Below are 19,293 nucleotides of genomic sequence, written 5' to 3' on the forward strand. Positions count from 1 at the left end.
CAGTCTATAAAGTCATGAATCGATGACCCCAGGATGGGAGAAACTACAACCAGGGTGTGGTAAACCATGTATATATGTTGTAACTCGGTTACCTGTCTGGATACACCCCTCTGCTGACTGCCCCTGTGGCTCCTCCCACAGAGTCCTGTATAAAGGTGTTCGCCTTGCCCCTCCCCCTCAGTCCGGGGGCAGACACTCACTGTGGAGGTCGTATTGTACAGCGAATAAAAGCCTTTCAGTATTTTACCAAACCTCAGTTTTTTGGAGTAATAGGTTTAAGTTCATAAAACACTGTCATTGGTTTTAGTTTTCCTTTTGAAAGTTAGCATTGAAATTTGTTTCCTTTCTGTTTACTGTAATCTGCTGCAGAGTGGCAGAAAGAAAAATGATCTCCTAATCTGCTTTCACGAGGATTAGAGTTAAACATTTACCTAGCTTCTCCAGGGTGAATTGCACCACTCGATCTGCGCTCTTTGGATCAGACATATCAGCAGAGAATGAGTAGACTTTCTTAGCACCTAGTTGCAGACAACTTTCCTCCACCTTTTGTTACGAGAATACACATAAAATTAAGATGTTTGCTGGCCTGGGCTAGCATCAGTGGCATCAGCAGTTGGTCTGCCACCTGCCCTCAGGGGAAGGAGAGATAAGGAACAATGGAGCAGCGTCTGGAGATGTGTAATGAAGGGATGTGGGAGAGAGAGCTGTCTGGAGCGGCTCCCCCCTTTGAACCTTGAACTGTTTGAAGTGATGGACAGGCGATACCCCAGCAGGGGGATAAAAAGGGGACAGGTTCGCTAAGACAGGGACACACGCCACCCGAGGTAACGAGACCCTGGAAGCGGTACGCTTCTCACGAGTGGGTGAGAAGTACCAGACAACGACCAGGGTGGAAAGGTACGATCAGCGGGAACCCGGTGTGTGTCCGCCCTTGCCTGGGTGCCGGGTTCACTGCAGAGGATCGACCGCATCTGGAGGAGGGGTCACAGTCGGTGACCTCAGGTGACATCACCAAGGACCCGCCCAAAAGTTGCTCGTGAGCAATCTCGCTGGTCTGTGAGTGAAGCTGTGCTGAATGATGAGTTGTTCCTATTCTATGTCTCTCTTCCCCCACCTTGTCCATCGCCATGGCAACGATTACTGCGAACTGAACTACTAACTGGACTGAATTTTGAGTCATTTTGAAATTGGTCATTTACCCCTAGACAACGATAGAGCTTGATTGATGCTGTTATCTTAATGCTGTGCACATGTGTGTTTATCATCACTGAACTGTTGCATTTATTATCCTTTCGATTACTGTGTTGCTTGTTTCTTTAATAAAACTTTCTTAGTTCTAGTACTCCAGACTCCAACTGAGTGATCCATTTCTGCTGGTTTGGCAACCCAGTTACGGGGTACGTAACACTTTCAAAGAAAATGTTCAGACTGGTTAAAGATTTCCGCTATAAGCTTACAACATAAGCAAATCAGGCTACCACCAGTTCAGCCTCAATTGTACTCATTCGTCAAGTTGAGTTATTGACCTCAGCACATCAGACTATAAGATATAGGATCAGAATTAGGCCATTTGGTCCGTCAAATCTGCTCCACCATTTCATCATGGTTGATCCATTTTCCCTCTCGGCCCCAATCTCCTGCTTTCTCCCCATATCCCTTCGTGCCCTCCTGTTTATTCCCCCAACTCCTCCTGTTCACCAGTCCAGGTGCTGAGGCACCCAAAGCTCTCTCAGCACCAATGTTTCCTCTACTCTCTCCTCCCCCCTCCAGTTTGACACGTGGATGAACAACACAGCCTACCACTGTCTACATCCCCTCCTTGTCCTGTACCTACCACCCACATTTCTACATACCAACGGCTATTGTCCAGATTCTCATTTCCCCAACCCCCACCTCCCACCAACTCCCCAGTCATCATGGATTCACCTTCACTACTGAGCAGGTGAGAAGGGCTCTGGGGAAACTCAGACATGGGCAAAGCATTGGGACTGGATGGTGTGAACCCCAAGATCCTGAAGGAGTGTGCTGAACAGCTGTGTGGAGTTCTCCAGCGCATTTTCGGTCTGAGTCTCAGCATGGAAAGGGCCCTGACTGTTGAAAACATAATGTGTGGTCCCAGTACCAAAGGGCCAACTGAAAGTCTTGAAAGACTACCATCCGGTGGCCATGACCTCACACATCATGAAGACCCTAGAGATGCTGGTCCTGGCTCACCTCCAACCCCTGGGCTGATCAGCCCTCGGTCCCCTGCAGTTTGCCTAACAGGAGCACATTGGAGTTGACGATGCTGTCATCTACCTGCTGAACAGAGCCTACTCCCACTTGGATAAGCAGGGCAGCACTGTGAGGATCATGTTTTTAGATTTCTCAAGTGCCTTCAATACCATACAGCCCTCATTGCTGGGGGGAAAAATGCATTCTATGCAGGTTGGCATTTCCATTGCATCTGCATCCTGCATGATGGACTACTGACTGGCAGACCACAGTTTGTGCAGCTTTAGAGCTGTGTGTCAAACATGGCTATGAGCAGCACTGGGGCCCACAGCAAATTGTTTAGGTTCCCTTCTTGTTTACCCTGTATACCTTGGACCTGAGATACAACACTAAGTCATGACATTTGCTGAAATTCTCTGATGACTCAGCAATAGTTGGAGGATGGAAGGATGAATACAGGTTCCTGGTGGAGGACTTTGTCAAATGGTGCAAGTTGAATCATCTGCAGCTCAACATCTGTAAGACAAAGGAAATAGTGATGGACTTTAGGAAGACTAAGCTTGCACTGCTCCCTGTCACTATTGACGCAGATGTGGTGAGGACCTAAAAGTACCTGGGGGTGCACCTGGATACAGATTTGAGTGGAGCACCAGAGGTTGTATACAAGAAGGGCCAGAGTCACCTCTACTTCCTGAGGAGACTGAGGTCCACTGGAGTATGCAACCCTCACCTTCACATGTTCTACCAGTCTGTTGTTGCCAGTGCAATCTTCTATGTGGTGGTGTGCTGGGGCAATGGCATCAACATGGGTGATGCCAACAGGGTCAATAACCTGATTATAAAGGCTGGCCCTGTTATAGGAGTCAAACTGGACACACTGGAGGTTGTGGTAGAACAAAGGACCCTATGGAAAATCCTGGCAATTCTGGGCAATGTTTCTCACCCTCTGCATGCCACATTGGCTGAACAAATGAACACTTTTAGTAATAGACTAAGACAACTGCGCTGCTTCAAAGAGCGCCATATGAGGTCATTATCATCCTCGGCCATTAGGCTCTATAATGAGTCAGGGAAGTGATGACCCCTTCCTGTTAGACTGTTTGAAGTAATTTATTTTTTATTCTTTCTTACTTCTCTTCTAATATTTGCATATTTGTGCACTTGTAATGCTACTGTGACACCGTAATTTCCTTTGCGATCAATAAAGTATCTATCTATATCAATCTGTGCCCTGACCAACCAAGAATCTATCAAGTTCTGCCTTAAATAGGTGCTCAGGAGGCTGTATGGGAGGGGCTGATCAGAGGCTCGAAGTTTTCCGATGGACAGACTCAGTGTCAGCTGTGGTCGGCTGCTTCCAAGGCATCGACAGTTGTCGGTGCCTGGAGGTTTATGGCAGGGAGTTTCTCCCTTTTGCCACCTGCTATCGGGGACTCGGGAGTCGATCGGGACTTGAGACTTTTTTTACCGTGCCCATGGTCTGTTCTTTATCAAATTATGGTATTGTTTTGCACTGCTGTAACTATATGTTATAATTATGTGGTTCTGTCAGTGTTAGTCTTTGGTTTGTCCTGTTTTCTGTGATATCACTCTGGAGGAACATTGTATCATTTCTTAATGCATGAATGCATTTCTAACTGACAATAAAAGAGGACTGAGTGTTCTCACAATCTACAAACGTATATATACCCAATAACTTGGCTTCCACAGCTGCCTGTGGCAACAAATTCCACAGATTCCCCACTCTCTGGATAAAGAAATTCCTCTTCATTTCTTTTCTAAATGGAAGTCCCTCTATTCTGAGGCTGTGTCCTCTGGTCTTAGACTCCCCTACCATAGTAAACATCTTCTCCACATCCACTCTGTCCTTTCAACATTCAATAGGTTTCAATGAGTTCACCCCTCAAACTTCTGAGTTCTGGGTTCGGCAAGCAGTTGCAGCAGAGGGTTGGGTTGGGGAGGGCTGTAGAAAAATCTACAGTGCATGATTCTGGGAATAGTAGCACAAAGTAAGATATTGTTTCTGTTGGAGGCAAACTATGCAGGGCAGAATTTCAATTGCCATGCCTATGCCACGACCGGTATCCCTACAGATACCGTAGTTTCTATCGCTGGAGTGGAACTAATCTGGTGGGAGTATCTTCCACTCTGCCCCCACCCTCAGTGGCTGCTCCTTCACTGTGAGGGAGACTATTCAGCCAGACTTCCAATATCAGACAGGGGATAATGGGAAGTTAAATCTGATGCAAATATAGAAATTCCAATCAAAAGAACAAGTGCTCCTGACTAACAGGAGGAAGGGTTAATTATTGTATTTTTAAAATATGTAATGTTAAAAATTATTGCAAATCAAGAATAAAATTATTCTTGTCATCTAATCAGTTTTCATAATTTAAATGCAAAGAACAATATTTTTATTCTTTGATATCAACCAATTAATAATGCATCTTTTGCTCCATCTCCTCTTAGTCCTGCCTGGCAGAGCCTGTGTTGGCAGCAGTTTAGTGAAGCCACCAGCCCCTACTCCTATTCCTGATCCGGTTTCTTCATTGCACTTTCACCACCAACCCACCCAACATCAGAATTGGTGCTGGATCAGTCCTTAGATGAAGCACGCTCCTTGTTAGATGTTATCGGACGGCAGCTATCAATTGTAGCCATGAACCGAAATCTTAACTCATGAGGAAGTCATGGTAACATTAGCAACTCCACTCTTTCCTCAGGTCATCTGTTACTGAAGGCCCTCGCTTGTGCCTTTGTTACCACTGGGCTCAGCTTTCCAGTGGCAGTCGTTGCTCATTTCCACCCTCTATCAATCTCAGCAAATCGTCACGATGCATTGCAATGCACCAACAGACTTTGTTGACTCAGATATTGGGGCTCACTGAAGGTCAGTAGCCCATATTTCTCCCATATTTACTCATTCCTTTTATCCAAATTGTCCAGGAGAAAGTAAAGCATTATTGTCAGGAGAAGGAACTTTTCCAGCAATCCAGGGAAGTGATAACAATGTACAGAATGACAGCCTTGTTAGAGGCATGGAAAACAAAGAAATCATGAACAACCTTTACAAAGTGCTGGATCCAGATATCACATTTTAGGGAAGATAGGAGTATCATTAGGAGACTGAAAAGGATTAATTAAAATAATTCCAGGGACAAGGGATTTTATTTATCTGGACAAACCAGAAAAAGCTGGGATCATTCCTCTTGGAAAGGATGGTTATAAAAGGCTTGTGAAAACCAAGAAAACTCTTAACAGAGGAGATAGAACAAATCTATTCCTATGGATGAAAGTGTCAAGATCTAGGGAACATAATGAAGGTGACTGGCAAAAGGACCAAACAAAACACGGGAAGAGATTTTACACAACAGACAGTTAGGATCTGGTACATACCCCCTTGGGTGCTAATGGAGGCAGGTTCAACTTTGGAACATAAAGGGGGCTGTACAAGTATATGAAAGGAAAGAATTTGCAGAGCTAAGTGGAGAAAGTGTGGAGCTAATTGGAGTACCAGATAGAGTTAGCACAGACTTGATGGATCAAATGGCCTCCTGCTTTATCCCAATCATTCAGAGATCCTGTGCACTGACAGAAATCTTCCTGTTGGTGCCTGAATCTGGCAACAATGTGGGCTGCCCCAGCACATCCTTGGGTGTGTTGGTTGTTAAGGCAAAAGACACATTTCAGTGTATGTTTCCATATATATGTGTTAAATGTATCTGAATCTTAATCTGATTCTGACACTGGCAGTCATAGTTTTAATGCAACAATTCAATGCTGCTCTCTCACTGCCTGTGCCTTGTGCAAGCTACAGCTAATCTAGTTTGGCACTTGCACAACGACCCAGTGACGTAACGGGGCGCTATTAGCTTCAGGCACTTTCCTAAGGATTAGAAACCTTAGCAAAGGAAATGAAAAATAATGATTTTGATTCTTTACTATTTGTGACTTGTTTCAATTTCCTGGGCATAAGAATGAGTGCTCAGAAATTGGATTTCTTTCTTTTTTTGGTTTGTTAAACATGTGATGTGCTTAATCAAAATGCAGTGAAAATTGGTGAAATAATATCGATGCTGTGACAGTAAATATGGAGAACCATGTGCTGTGTAGCTCCTGACTAGAGCTGAGTTTAAAACTGTGTTCTTCCCAAGCTGATTACTGGAGAAGGGGTCAGACGTCAGTGGAGCTCCCGCCATGGCAACCACAGACCACCTATAGAAAGGAACAACACAGTGGTGAGGGAAAAAACATTGAGAAGAAGGGACATCACCATCTTCTGTTTACATGACCATTGGCTCTGATCAAATCTAGGGCAAGTACACTACTGTTCAAAAGTCTTAGGCACGTGTAAAAAAAATTCTGTAAAGCGAAGATGCTTTCAAAAATAATGAACATTTTCTAAATATCAAAAAATTTACTAAGTGGACAGTAAACAGTAAAAAAAAATCAATTTTTGGTGTGACCTCCCTTTGCCTTTAAAACGATTCTCTCAGGTACACTCTCATGCAGTTTTATAAGAAAATTAGCTGGTAGGTTGTTCCAAGCATCTTGGAGACCTTGGCACAGTTATTCTGCAGTCGATGGCTGTCTTGTATGCTTCTCTCTTTGCAGGTAAATTCAGACAGCCTCAATAATGTTGAGATCAAGGCTCTGTGGAGGTCATACTCTGAAATCTAGAGTGCCTAAGACCTTTGCACAATATAGTAGGTGTTTCCCAGACCACTGGAAAGTGCAGTGTGATCAAGGGGGTGGTGGATGTGGGCGAGATTGCAACATGCGGCTCCAAAGCACATGGCAGGTGAAGATTCAGTGATGTAGCTTCAAACATCCTAAGCATTGAAAACCAAACCTGGCAAATACTGTGCATAGGATACTAGTGTCAGAGTGGCAACCCCTTCATTGACATCTCACTGGTGAACTCAACACAATATGTGACTATTTAACAAAGGTTGTAAGCTGTATCCAAAACTCCAATTTGCATTATAATGAGCAGCACACAAATCAGCCAATCATATGACAGCAACTCAATGCATAAAAGCATGCAGAGACGGTCAGGAGGTTCAAACCAAACATCAGAATGGGGAAGAAATATGATCCAAGTGACTTTTACAGTAAAATGATTATTGGTGCCAGACAGGGTGGTTTGAGTATCTCAGAAACTGCTGATCTCCTGGGATTTTCATTCAGTACAGCAGTATGGAGAATGGTGAGGAAAACAAACAAAACATCCATTGGGCGGCAGTTCTGTGGGTGAAAACTACTCTGTTAATGAATGGTGAGAGGACAGAGGCCAGACTGGTTCAACCTGACAGTAAGGCGACAGTAATTCAAATAACCACATGTTACAACAGTGGTGTGCAGAGGAGCGTTCTGAATGCACAACATATCAAACCTTGAAGTGGATGGCAGAAGCAGAAAACCATAGTCATACACTCAGTGGTCAAGAGGTACATAATGAAGTGGCCACTGAGCACAATTTCATTCAGAGATATTACTAGTGCGATCTAACCAGGAAAAAAAATGCTTTAATAGTTCCACCTAAACCAGGTTCTAACTGATCTGATTTTGAAGCTGTATTTTTTGTAAGGAATACAATGGATTTGTTGAAAATCAAAATGCTGGAAGTCTGAAGTAAAAAACAGAAACTACTAGAAATGCTCAACAGATCAGGCAGTATCTGTGGAAACAGAATCTGTGTTCATGGTTCTGATCAAGTGTCGGAACTGGGGAGGGGAGAACAGAAGTTAGTTTTAAATACCAGGGTGAGTGTGGGATGGATATTTGCTACACGGCGAGGTCAGGGATTGAAGGCAGACAGAAAGAGAAAGAACATGAACAATGATGCAGAGATACATCCTAGGATGTGCTGGGACATATCACCAGTGATGTAACCTGCAGTCATCGGGTGTTTCTGGTCTTTCAACATCAGACACACTCACCCAGGCGACCCAGCTGGGGTTGATCAGGCCCTGGCTTGTGTCCCAGCAGCACTGGTCCATGGGTCACATCTCTTGATCCATAGCCATGAAATTGTAATCCGCAGAAATGCAGTGAGAGAGAGAATGGACACAAAGGAATGTAAAAGCTGGAAAATGGAGATGTGTTGGAACAGCTAAGTTGGCCAGGCCATGATAATAGAGAAAGAAAAACTAAGCCAATATTAGAATGGATAGTTCTGATAAAAACAAACTTAGAATAACTTTGTTTCTCTGTTAAGTCTGGAAGGATGCAATGTGACCAGACTAGAGAATTTGTTACTTAACTACAAATCTAGATACCTGCAATAATGATATGGAATCATGGCCCTTGGGTTATAGCTGAGATGCTTCACTTTGATAAGTCCTGATGCAATTTCTCACCCAAAATATTGAATATCTATTTCCCTTCATAGACTTTGTCCGACCTGTTGAGTTCCACCAGCATTTTGTGTGTATTGCTCAAGACTTTCGGCATCTGCAGAATCTCTTGTGGCTCAAGCTACTTTGCATAAAAACCCAAAATACATCATGTCCATAGAGACATGATGGAAAGGTCTGAAGGGAAAACGTTGTGGAAAATATATCCCACGTAGCCGTGGCTACCTTTGTGTGTGCATCTGGCACTTTGAGTACACACACGCGCGCACACACACACACACACACACACACACACACACACGTTTCTGGTGTCACTGCGTGCTAAGATTATACTTGACCCTGATGTTCTGAAGGATGGACTGACCTCATAGTCACAGAACACACCATAGCACCAGTCCCTTAGAGAGAACTTTCAACAGAAAAGCAGCTTTGAGCATATCAATCAGATGGCAGTCTGCACAGATATCCAGAAGGCCCTACAGAAAAAGCAGATGGTAAATCCTACAGCATAGTTCCTTATATAGACTGCCAAAGTCATTTGGCAGAATGTTTCATTGACACACCAGACGACAATCGACCAGCTGTACCACATCGCCATCCTAATGACATGACCTTGATTACATTATCTTATATTATAAAGTACACACAGTGATCACTTATATTAGCAAAGAGCCTCTGACTGTATGCTCGTGGTCTTCTGTTCCTGTAGCGAGCCACTTCAAGGTTCAATGTGTTGTGTGTTCAGAGATGCACTTCTGCATATCACTGTTTTAATTCATGGTTATTTGAATTACTGTCACCTTCCTGACAGCTTGAACCAGTCTGGTTATTCTCCTCTAACCTCCCTCATTAACAAGGCATTTTTGCCCGTAGAACTACCACTCAATAGGTGTTCTTTTTTTGTGTTTTGCTACATTCTCTGTAAACTCCATAGACTGGTGTGTATTAAAATCCCAGGAGATCAGCAGTTTCTGAGATACTCAAACCATCCTGACTGACACCAACATGGTCAAAGTCACTTAGATCATTTTGTCCCCATTTTGATGTGTGGTCTGAACAACACCTGAACCTCTTGGGCATGTCTGCATGCTGTTATGCATTGAGTTGCTGCCACATACTGGCTGAGAAGATATTTGCATTAATGAGCCTAATAAAGTTGTCACTGAGTGTATAATTCTGGGGGAAAAGAATTCTTGCACTCGAAGGAAGACCAGGGTCACTGTGTGACCTTGCCGGGCAGCAAATTATGATGCCCCACCGAACTTGTATCTGCCTACCTGGACTCCATTTTGTCACCCATAGTTCAGTCCCTCCCCACCTACATCTGGGATACATCCCATGCCCTCCACCTCTTCAATAACTTCCAGTTCCCCGGTCCCGACCGCTTCATTTTCACTATGTATGTCCAATCCTTATACACCTCCATTCCCCATCAAGAAGCCCTCAAAGCCCTCCACTACTTTCTGGACAATAGACCTCACCAGTTCTCCACCACCACTACCCTCCTCTGGTTGGTGGAACTGGTACTCACACTTAATAACTTCCCTTTTGTCTCTTCCCACATTCTTCAGATCAAGAGTGTAGCTGTGGGCACTCACATAGGCCCCAGCTATGCCTGCCTCTTCGTTGGTTATGTGGAACAGTCTGTGCTCCAAACCTATACTGGTACTGCTCCCCAACTTTTCCTTTGCTATATTGACATCTACATTGATGCTGCTTCCTGCACCCATGCTGAGCTTGTCAATTTCATCGACTTCACTTCAAACTTCCACCCAGCCCTCAAATTCACTTGGTCTATCTCGGACACTTCTCTCCCCTTTCTCGATCTCTCGGTCTCCATCTCTGGAGACAGACTGTCCACTGACATCTTCTACAAGCCCGCTGACTCTCGTAACTACCTCGACTATACCTTTTCCTACCCTGCCACATGCAAAAATGCCATTCCCTATTCCCAGTTCCTCCGTCTCCGCCACATCTGTTCCCAGGATGAGGCTTTCCATTCCAGGACATCTCAAATGTCCTTTTTCTTTAAGGATCATGGTTTCCCTTCTGCTGTCACCAATGATGCCCTCACCCGCATCTCCTCCATTTCCCACACTTCGGCCCTCACCCCCACCCTCCCAGCACAACAGGGACAGAGTTCCCCTTGTCCTCACCTACCGCCCCACCAGCCTCCAGATCTAGCACATTATCCTCCACAACTTCCGCCACCTTCAACAGGACTCCAGCACTAAGCACATTTTTCCCTCTCCACCCCTCTCCGCTTTCCGCAGGGATCGGTCCCTCTGCGACTCCATGATCCACACGTCCTTCCCCACGGATCTCCCACCCGGCACTTATCCCTGTAAGCGCAAGTGCTACACCTGTCCCTACACCTCCTCTCTTGCCACCATTCAGGGCCCCAAACAGTCCTTCCAGGTGAGGCAACACTTCACTTGTGAGTCTGTTGGGGTCATCTATTGCATCCGGTGCTCCCAGTGCGGCCTCCTCTACATTGGTGAAACCCGACGCAGATTGGGGGACCACTTCGTCGAGCACCTCCGCTCCGTCCGCCAAAACAGACAGGATCTCCCAGTAGCCACCCACTTCAACTCTGCTTCACATGCCCATTCGGATATGTCCATACATGGCCTCCTCTACTGCCAAGATGAGGCTAAACTCAGGTTGGAGAAGCAACACCTCATATACCGTCTAGGTAGTCTCCAGCCCCTTGGTATGAACATTGAGTTCTCCAACTTCCGGTAATTCCCTCCCCCTCCCTTCCCCTATCCCAGTTTCACTCTGCCCCCCCCCCCAGCTGCCTATCACTTCCCTCATGGTTCCGCCTCCTTCTACTACCCATTGTGCTTTCCCCTATTCCTTCTTCACCTTTCCTGCCTATCCCCTCCCTGTCTCCCTTCCCCCACCACTTTATCTGTCCCCTTACTAGTTTTTCACCTGGAACCTACCAGCCCTCTCCTTCCCACCCTCCCCCCACCCTCCCTCCACCTTCTTTATAGGGTCTCTGCCCCTTCCCTCTTCAGTCCTGACGAAGGGTACCCAGCCCGAAACGTTGACTGATCATTTCCACTGATGCTGCCCGACCTGCTGGGTTTCTCCAGCGTGTTGTGAGTGTTGCCCCACCATATAATACTTTGAAATATTTCACTGACGGCAAAATGCTTTGATGCGGGCTGAGGTGAAGAAAGGTGCCGCATGATTAGCCATCCGTCATCAAGTTCCTTACTTGTTTCAGCAGAGTTTTATTTCGTGCAGTTATCACAAGTTCACCACCAAACCTGGCGTAGTGTTATGCCATCTGCTCACCAATTCCTTTACTGGCTCCGGTCAACAGTATACGGGCACCTGAGAGAACCTCTGTTCAAAAATAAACCAAATGGTTAAGAAGTCACGTATCACATTGCTTAATTTGAAGAAAAGATACTGCAGGTGTATGTATTTTGCATTCTATTTTGTTTTTCATGCTTGGAAACATTCACAAGCCTAAAGTGAAAACTAAATCTACAATTGCAAATAGTCTGCAGTGATTCAATAATCAAGTACTGGTTTCTGAGCTCCTGACATTGTTATTTGGCTCCCAGCTCAACCCAGTCCAATCATGTTTTTTTTGGCTATGGATCACACCCTCTCCTAGGTAATGGTCTAAAGTGAAACCAGACGATTTGTAATCTTGGTATTATGCCAGACCCATAATGAGTTTCATCACTAAAACTATCAATTGTATTGGAACGTGTTTTTTTTTGTAAAATCATTCTCATGTAACACGACCTTGCACCACTTTAATCTTACCTGCTGTCGAAAGCCTGATGGTGCATGCCTTTAGTAATCGTAGGCTTGATTATTTCAAGATTTTCTTAGCTGGGCTCCCCTTTTCTACTCCTGAAATTCTACTACCCAAATCTTAATCCATAGTCTCTTTCACCATCATCCATGTTCTTGCTGAATGACATTGGCTTCACCTTTAGCAACATATTAAGTTTTAAATTCTATTCCATGTTCTCAAATCTCTCCAGAGTCTTATACATCTTACAATCTTTTCAATTTTCTATGCCCAAACCTCTCAAGATCTCAGTGCTCTTCTAATTCTGGCCTCTTGATCAACTCTAACTTTAATTTCTCTACTCATGGTGGATGTGGCTCCTATCAAAACCTAGCCTGGAGTTTTTTTTTTCTCTGAACTCCTCTGCCATTTCACCTGGGGATCTAGGGGATATGCAAGATCATGGATCTGCGCCTAGGAAGTCTTCACTTCCAGGGCGCGGGCCTGGGCAAGGTTATATGGAAGACCAGCAGTTGCCCATGCTGCAAGTCTCTCCTCTCCACGATACCAATGTTGTCCAAGGGAAGGGCATTAGGACCCATACAGCTTGGCACCAGTGTCGTCGCAGAGCAATGTGAGATTAAGTGCCTTGCTCAAGGACACAACACGTTCCATTGGCTGGGGCTCAAACTCACAACCTTCAGGTCGCTAGTCCAATGCCTTAACCACTTGGCCACGTGCCCACACTAGGGGATATGATTAAGGCACATAAAATCAGGAGAGGGAGAGACAGGGGAGACTGCAGGAAATTTCTCCCCATATGAGAGATTGCTTAGACAATGCAAGAGGGATATTCCTTAACAATAGGACTTTATAGTACAGCAATATATTAAGATAACTTGTTCTTGGCAAGAACTCAGACTGATTAGATTAAACCCAGACAGAGTTCAAATGTCAGTACACCTGATACAGATGTGTGGTGATAGCCCAAGTGCAGAGGGAGGGACACTGAGGCGGGTTAAACAGTTCACTTAAGTTTAATAAGAACTTGCAGAACAGAAAGAAAAATAATAAACATTAGGCCAACAGGGCAGCTCTCAAACTGAAAGCTAACGCCAACACTGCGACCTAGAAGCAGTAACTTAGGACTAGATAAATTCTGCTCCTTTACAGTGTCAATCTGAACTGTAGTCCTCTTTCCCAGAACGAGGACTAAGGTAATCAGTACTTTAGTCAAGACTCAGCAAGACTGAAATGAGAGGAAGAAAGTTAAATACCACCACAAAGAAACCCTAATTGGCTGGAACTTGCATACTTGCAAGCTCAATTGCCGACCCCTTTCAACGACCCAACTGCAAGGGAGCCCAGAATTAGTGGTTGTCACAGGTCCCCTCCCTAGATGCACCAGAGATCTGTGTCTGCTGGAAGTCATGGATATGCCCGGGATGTCAGGATCCAGAACCGAAGAACGTACCTCTGGGCCATACCCCTCCCAGTCCACAAGACACCGAATCCTGCGCCGCGTCCGGTGAAATGCCAGGGATCCATCCACAAGCGGGGAGGAAGAGAGGGGGAGTGGTGACTGGAGCAAGGGGGAAGGAAGTCACTGGCTTGAGCTGGGAAACACGGAACACTGGGTCAATCTTCAATGATGGTAGGCACTGTCTACAGGAGGCTCTGTTGATAATCTTTTCCACTACAAATGGTACCACATAGCATAGGGCCATCTTGGAGCTCTCAACTTTCAAAGGAAGATCTCTAGATGCCAGCCAGACTTTCTCGCCTTGATTGAGAGGCCTCAGCTGTCGGCTAAGCTGATCAGCCCGCCGAGCATGTTGTTTCTGAGTATGCAGCAGAGAAGCCCTGGCCCAACTCTATGTGTGCTTGTAGTATTGGACCAACTGTTCAGCAGCGGGAACTCCCACGTCCATCTTTTGGTCAGGGAGGAGTGGTTGCTGGAATCATTTTCGGCATTCAAAGGAGAAAATGCCAGTGCAGGACAAATGGAGGTTATTATGGGCAATCTCTGCCCAAACCAGGTTGTGGAGTTGGAAGAGACAAGGCAGCACAGGTTTGAATCTATTCTCTCAGTCCAGCCATTAGATTTGGGGTGGAAATCTGATGAGAGGCTGGCTGTGGCTCCCAAAGGAAAACAGGAAGCCTTCCAAAAACAGGAAGTGAGCTGTGGTCCTCAATCAGACGATATTTTATGAAGGAAGCCCCGTAGCCGGAACACGTGCTGAGCCATAAGGGTAGCAGTTTCACGAGCTTAGGGAGTACAATGAAGTAGGCAGCTTTGGAGATCCAGTCCACAACGACAAGAATGGTAGCGTATCTATCAGGCGGAGGCAGACCAGTGATGAGATCCACCAAGAGGTTGGACTAGGGGCAGTGTAGTACAGGTACACAACTCCGCAGGCAGAACAGACCAGCAAAACGCTGACAAGATGTCTTGTTCTGGGCACAAGTGGGACAGGCAGAGATGAAGTCATGGACATTCTGGGAAATAGACTGCCACCAAAATCACCTCTTTATAATTTGCAGGGTCTGTTGAATCGCCAGATGACAAACCAGCTGAGAAGAATGACCCCACTTTAACAGTCTGAGGGGCACAGTGGCAGAAACCAAGTCTGGCTCTGTGGCTCAGAAGGGAAGGGTGGGGGTAGAAGAGGTTAATTGTCGCGGTAGGGAATTTGTTGGTTAGGGGAACAGAAAGGAGGTTCTGTGCACAGGAACAAGATTCCTGGATGGTTTGGTGCCTTTTGGTTGCTAGGGTCAGGAACATCTCGGATCAAGTCCACTGCATTAAGTTAAAAGCTTTTAAGTTAAGCCAGAGGTCGTGGTCCATGTTGGTACCAATGTCATGGGTAGGAGGGGTGACGAGTTCCTCAAAGTGAGTTCAGGGAGTTAGGTGCTAAAGGACAGAACGTCGAGGATTGCTACTCATTGCACACGCAGGTGAAGCCAGAAATATGAATATCATACAGTTTAACACCCAGCTAAGGCGTTGGTGCAGAAGGAGGGCTTCAGATTTTGATATCATTGGGCTCTTCCAGGGAAGGTGGGACCTGTACAGAAGGCATGGTTTGCACCTGACCTAGGGGGGGACTAATACCCTAGAAGGAAGGATTGTTAATGCCGCACTGCGGTGGGGGTGGGGTGTTAAACTGAAGTTGCAGGGGAATGAGAATTAGAGCACTAGAACAGACAGTGGAGAAAGATGTCGTTAAGCCTACATACAAGGTCAGAAATCTAAAGGTTGGGCATGGCCGGACAGATGTCCTGAGTTGTGTATATTTCAAAGCAAGGAGTATTGTTGGAAAGGTGGATGAGCTCAGGGCATGGATCAGAATGTGGAATTATAATATTGCAGCCATTTGTGAGACTTGGTTGCAGGAGGGGCAGGACTAGCAGTTCAATGTTCCAGGGATTAAAGGGGGAGGCGTGGTGTTACTAGTCAGGGAAAACGTCACGGCAGTGCTCAATCAGGACTGACTGGAGAGCTCATCCAGTGAGGATGTATAGGTAGAGCTGAGGAATAAGAAAGGTATGACCACGTTAATGGGATATTACAGAACACCCACCAGTCTATGGGATTTATAGGAGCAAATTTGTAGAGAGTTCATGCACTGTTGCAAGAAACACAAGGTTATGATAGTAGATGATTTTAGGTTGGCATAACATCATGGGCTGAAGGGCCTGTACTGTGCTATAATGTTGTATGTTCTATGTACAGAGGTCATAAGTACAAGAGGTTCTGCAGATGTTGGAAATCTTAAGCAACATACACACGATGCTGGAGGAACTCAGCAAATTAGACAGAATATATGGAGGGGAATAAGAAGTCTCATCCTGAAATGGCGACTGTTTATTCCCCTCCGTAGATGCTGCCTGACTTGCCGAGTTCCTCCAGCATTTTCTGTATTGCTAAATTATGGAGGTGAAATATAATAACTGCCTTGGACATCTGCAGTGCAACAGAATCCAAATACATCTCCTTCACATTCAATTGCATCATTACTGGTGAATCTCCTACCATGAACTACCTATGGGCTTCAAACTTAACTGGACCAGATTGTGCTAAAAGAGCAGGTCAAGTAAGGGGCATCCTGTGGGAAGTAATTCACACTGTAATACCCCAAAACCCTTCCACCATCAACAAGGCACAAGTTAGGAATGTGATACAAAATTCTCCACCTAGCTGGTGGACTGCAGCTCCAACAATACACAAGAAGCTCGACATCATCCAAAACAAAGCAGTCCATTTGATTAGCACCTCATCCACCATCCTAGGCTCAATCCTCCACCAAAATCTGCAGCCTTTTCCAATTAAAAAGGGTACAGCAGCAATATGACAAGCTTTGTGTGAGACCATATCCAAACCTTCAGGCTGTACGTACTAAAGGGAAGGACAACTACAGTAACCGCACAAGAAAATCACGTACATGCTCCCTCCTTCCTGTACACAACTCTGACTTGGAAAAAGAATCTTTTGCAATCACTTAATAATCAAGTCAATTGATACTTCTTTCACAGACTGCAGGAGATCCAGGAAATACTGCTACCTCATTTCCTTAGAAGAAATGACAGAACAGCAATAAATGTCGGGTGTAAGAAACTGCAAGCTCTCAGAACCCATATTCAACATCTCATCCAAAAAGGTACTAGAACACAACTGACTTTCAAATTATCCTGTATACAATTGAAAGTAAATATATAGACAAGAAAGCTTCATATGAACCAACTCAATACAAAGCTGTAATAAAAATCCTTTGCAAGCTAACTAATGCTTTGATAACATCTAGAAGACTTTTTACGGCAAGAAACTTAATAGGAGTATATTACACAATTTATTAAGTTCCTCCTCAATTTAAAGAACGAGTGTTTTAAAGAGCAAGTGTCCTAAAGAACTAACCAGGATCAAAGCTATCTCTCCATAACACAGCCCAGATACCAACAGAGATTGCAATAACAATAATTGCTGTTAATTTTGCCATTTCCACATCTTCATAAAATTACTGCCAAGCAGCAAAAACTGCAAATGTTAAAACACCAACTGAAGAGGCAGGCAAGGAAAGAACAAGAGTGGGCTGGAACCAAACAACAAGTCTATTTTCTGCCAAGTGTAATTTGACCTAATCTTTTCATATTTACTTCCTAGTTTGTGGGCGGTGCCGGCAAATACTGTACTATCAGCTAATCCCAATCAGCTAGTCACGAGCTCATATCAACCAAAATACTATCTTCCCTCTCACTGTGAAACAGAGACATCTCTTTTTCCCTTGTTACGGAGAGTGAGAGAGCCTGTTGTATGTTGAATTACCACGTGAACGTGTAGTCTTTGGGGTACTGCAAGTCTTTGTCTTTACTGATTCTTTGCTGCATGCTTGAGTGTTCGGTGGGGGCACTGATGCTTTTTTTGCTGGTGGGGGAGGGGAATCATTGCCTTGCTGCTGCTTATGTGAGGGAGGGGGAGCTGGAGGGGCTTTGGGGTTCTAACATTTAACTGTCATAAATTCTTTGGGACACCCCTCTGTTTTCGTGGATGGTTGCAAAGAAAAAGAATTTCAGGATGTATATTGTATACATTTCTCTTACATTAAATGTGCCTTTGAAACCTTTGAACACCCCAGCATTTAACACTACATCATTCAAGACAGCAAAGTAGCCAGATGCATTTGATCAAACTTGTGCCACCAAATAAAATTTGGAGAAATTTCATGTAATGGTGGGTCCTTAGTGGCCACTTTATTAGATACACCTGCTCCTTAATGCAAATATCTATTCAGGCAAACATCAGGTAGCAACTCACTGCATAAAGACATGCAGATGTGGTCAAAAAGTTCAGTTGTTGTTTGGACAAAACATCAGAAATGGGGAAGAAATGTGATCTCAGTGACTTTGACCATGGAATGATTGTTGGTGCCAGACAGGGTGGTTTGAGTATCTCAGAAGCAACTGAACTCCTAGGAATTTCAGGCACAACAATCTCTAGAGTTTACAGAGAATGGTACAAGAACCCAAAAAAAATCTAGTGAGTGGCAGTTTTGGGGGTGAAAATGCCTTGTTAATGAGAGCAGACAGACGAAAATGGGAGAATGGCCAGGATGATTCAAGCTGATAGTAACTCAAATAAGCAGACATTCAGCTGTCCTTTTCGCAAGACTGCTAGCCAGTGGTGGAAGCTGAAAGTGAGAGTGACAAGCACTACCCACTAGACTACCACACTAGACCCGCCACAGCAGCAATTTTGACACCTGCCAGCACATAGCCTCTTCAGTAGCAAGCCTCACGTAGTGCCTTCTCGCTGGTGATACACAAAAACTGAACTCCTCCCGGACTCAGGCTGAACTATAGAGGACGGGGAGGAGGTCTGGCCCCTGCACACAAACCACACAGGCCCGCCAGTGTGTGGACATGCCCCGGTGCTCGTGGCCAAACCCCCAGCTAAGGGTAAATAGCCCCACTGTCTTGTGGGCAGCCTCAAAGGCTACGGGAGTAAACTTAGACAGCACATCTGGAGTGGAGCCCCTAAAGGCAGCTGGACGTCATTGAACATCCTTCCAGCAGCTCCTGCAGCCAAGCTGATGCCAAACGGATTGCTTCATAAGCTTTCCTTTGGACTACACTGGTGAAGCTGAGAGGGGCTTCCCAAAGATCCCATTTAAACTGCCTAGTCCCATAGCCCTCCATACCCCTTCCAGCTATGTGCTTATCCAAACTTCTCTTGAACGTTAAGATTGAAATCACATCCACCACTTGTGCTGGCAACTCATTCCACACTCTCACCAGTCTCTGAGTGAAGAAGTTTCTCTTCATGTTCCCCTTAAAATTTTCATCTTTCACCCTTAATCCATGACCTCTAGTTCTAGACTCACTCAACCACAGTGGAAAGAGCCTGTTTTTATTTACCCTATCTATACCCCTCATAATTTTGTTTACCTCTACCAAATCTCCCCT

The 19,293-nt window shown here is 45.1% G+C and overlaps 1 protein-coding gene across 1 annotated transcript in view; it reads right to left on the reverse strand.

Annotated features, from left to right (window-relative positions):
- The window catches only part of LOC134337294 (hydroxysteroid 11-beta-dehydrogenase 1-like protein), a 34,457-nt gene extending 17,127 nt beyond the window's left edge, over positions 1-17,330 (reverse strand). The window contains 3 exon segments of the mRNA XM_063032172.1: positions 432-543; positions 11,800-11,930; positions 17,249-17,330. Coding sequence (XP_062888242.1) covers positions 432-543; positions 11,800-11,930; positions 17,249-17,330 — 325 coding nt within the window.
- Between the last annotated feature and the right edge of the window lie 1,963 nt (positions 17,331-19,293).

This window comes from Mobula hypostoma, chromosome 24, assembly GCF_963921235.1.
Source record: "Mobula hypostoma chromosome 24, sMobHyp1.1, whole genome shotgun sequence".
NCBI classification, from domain to species: domain Eukaryota; kingdom Metazoa; phylum Chordata; class Chondrichthyes; order Myliobatiformes; family Myliobatidae; genus Mobula; species Mobula hypostoma.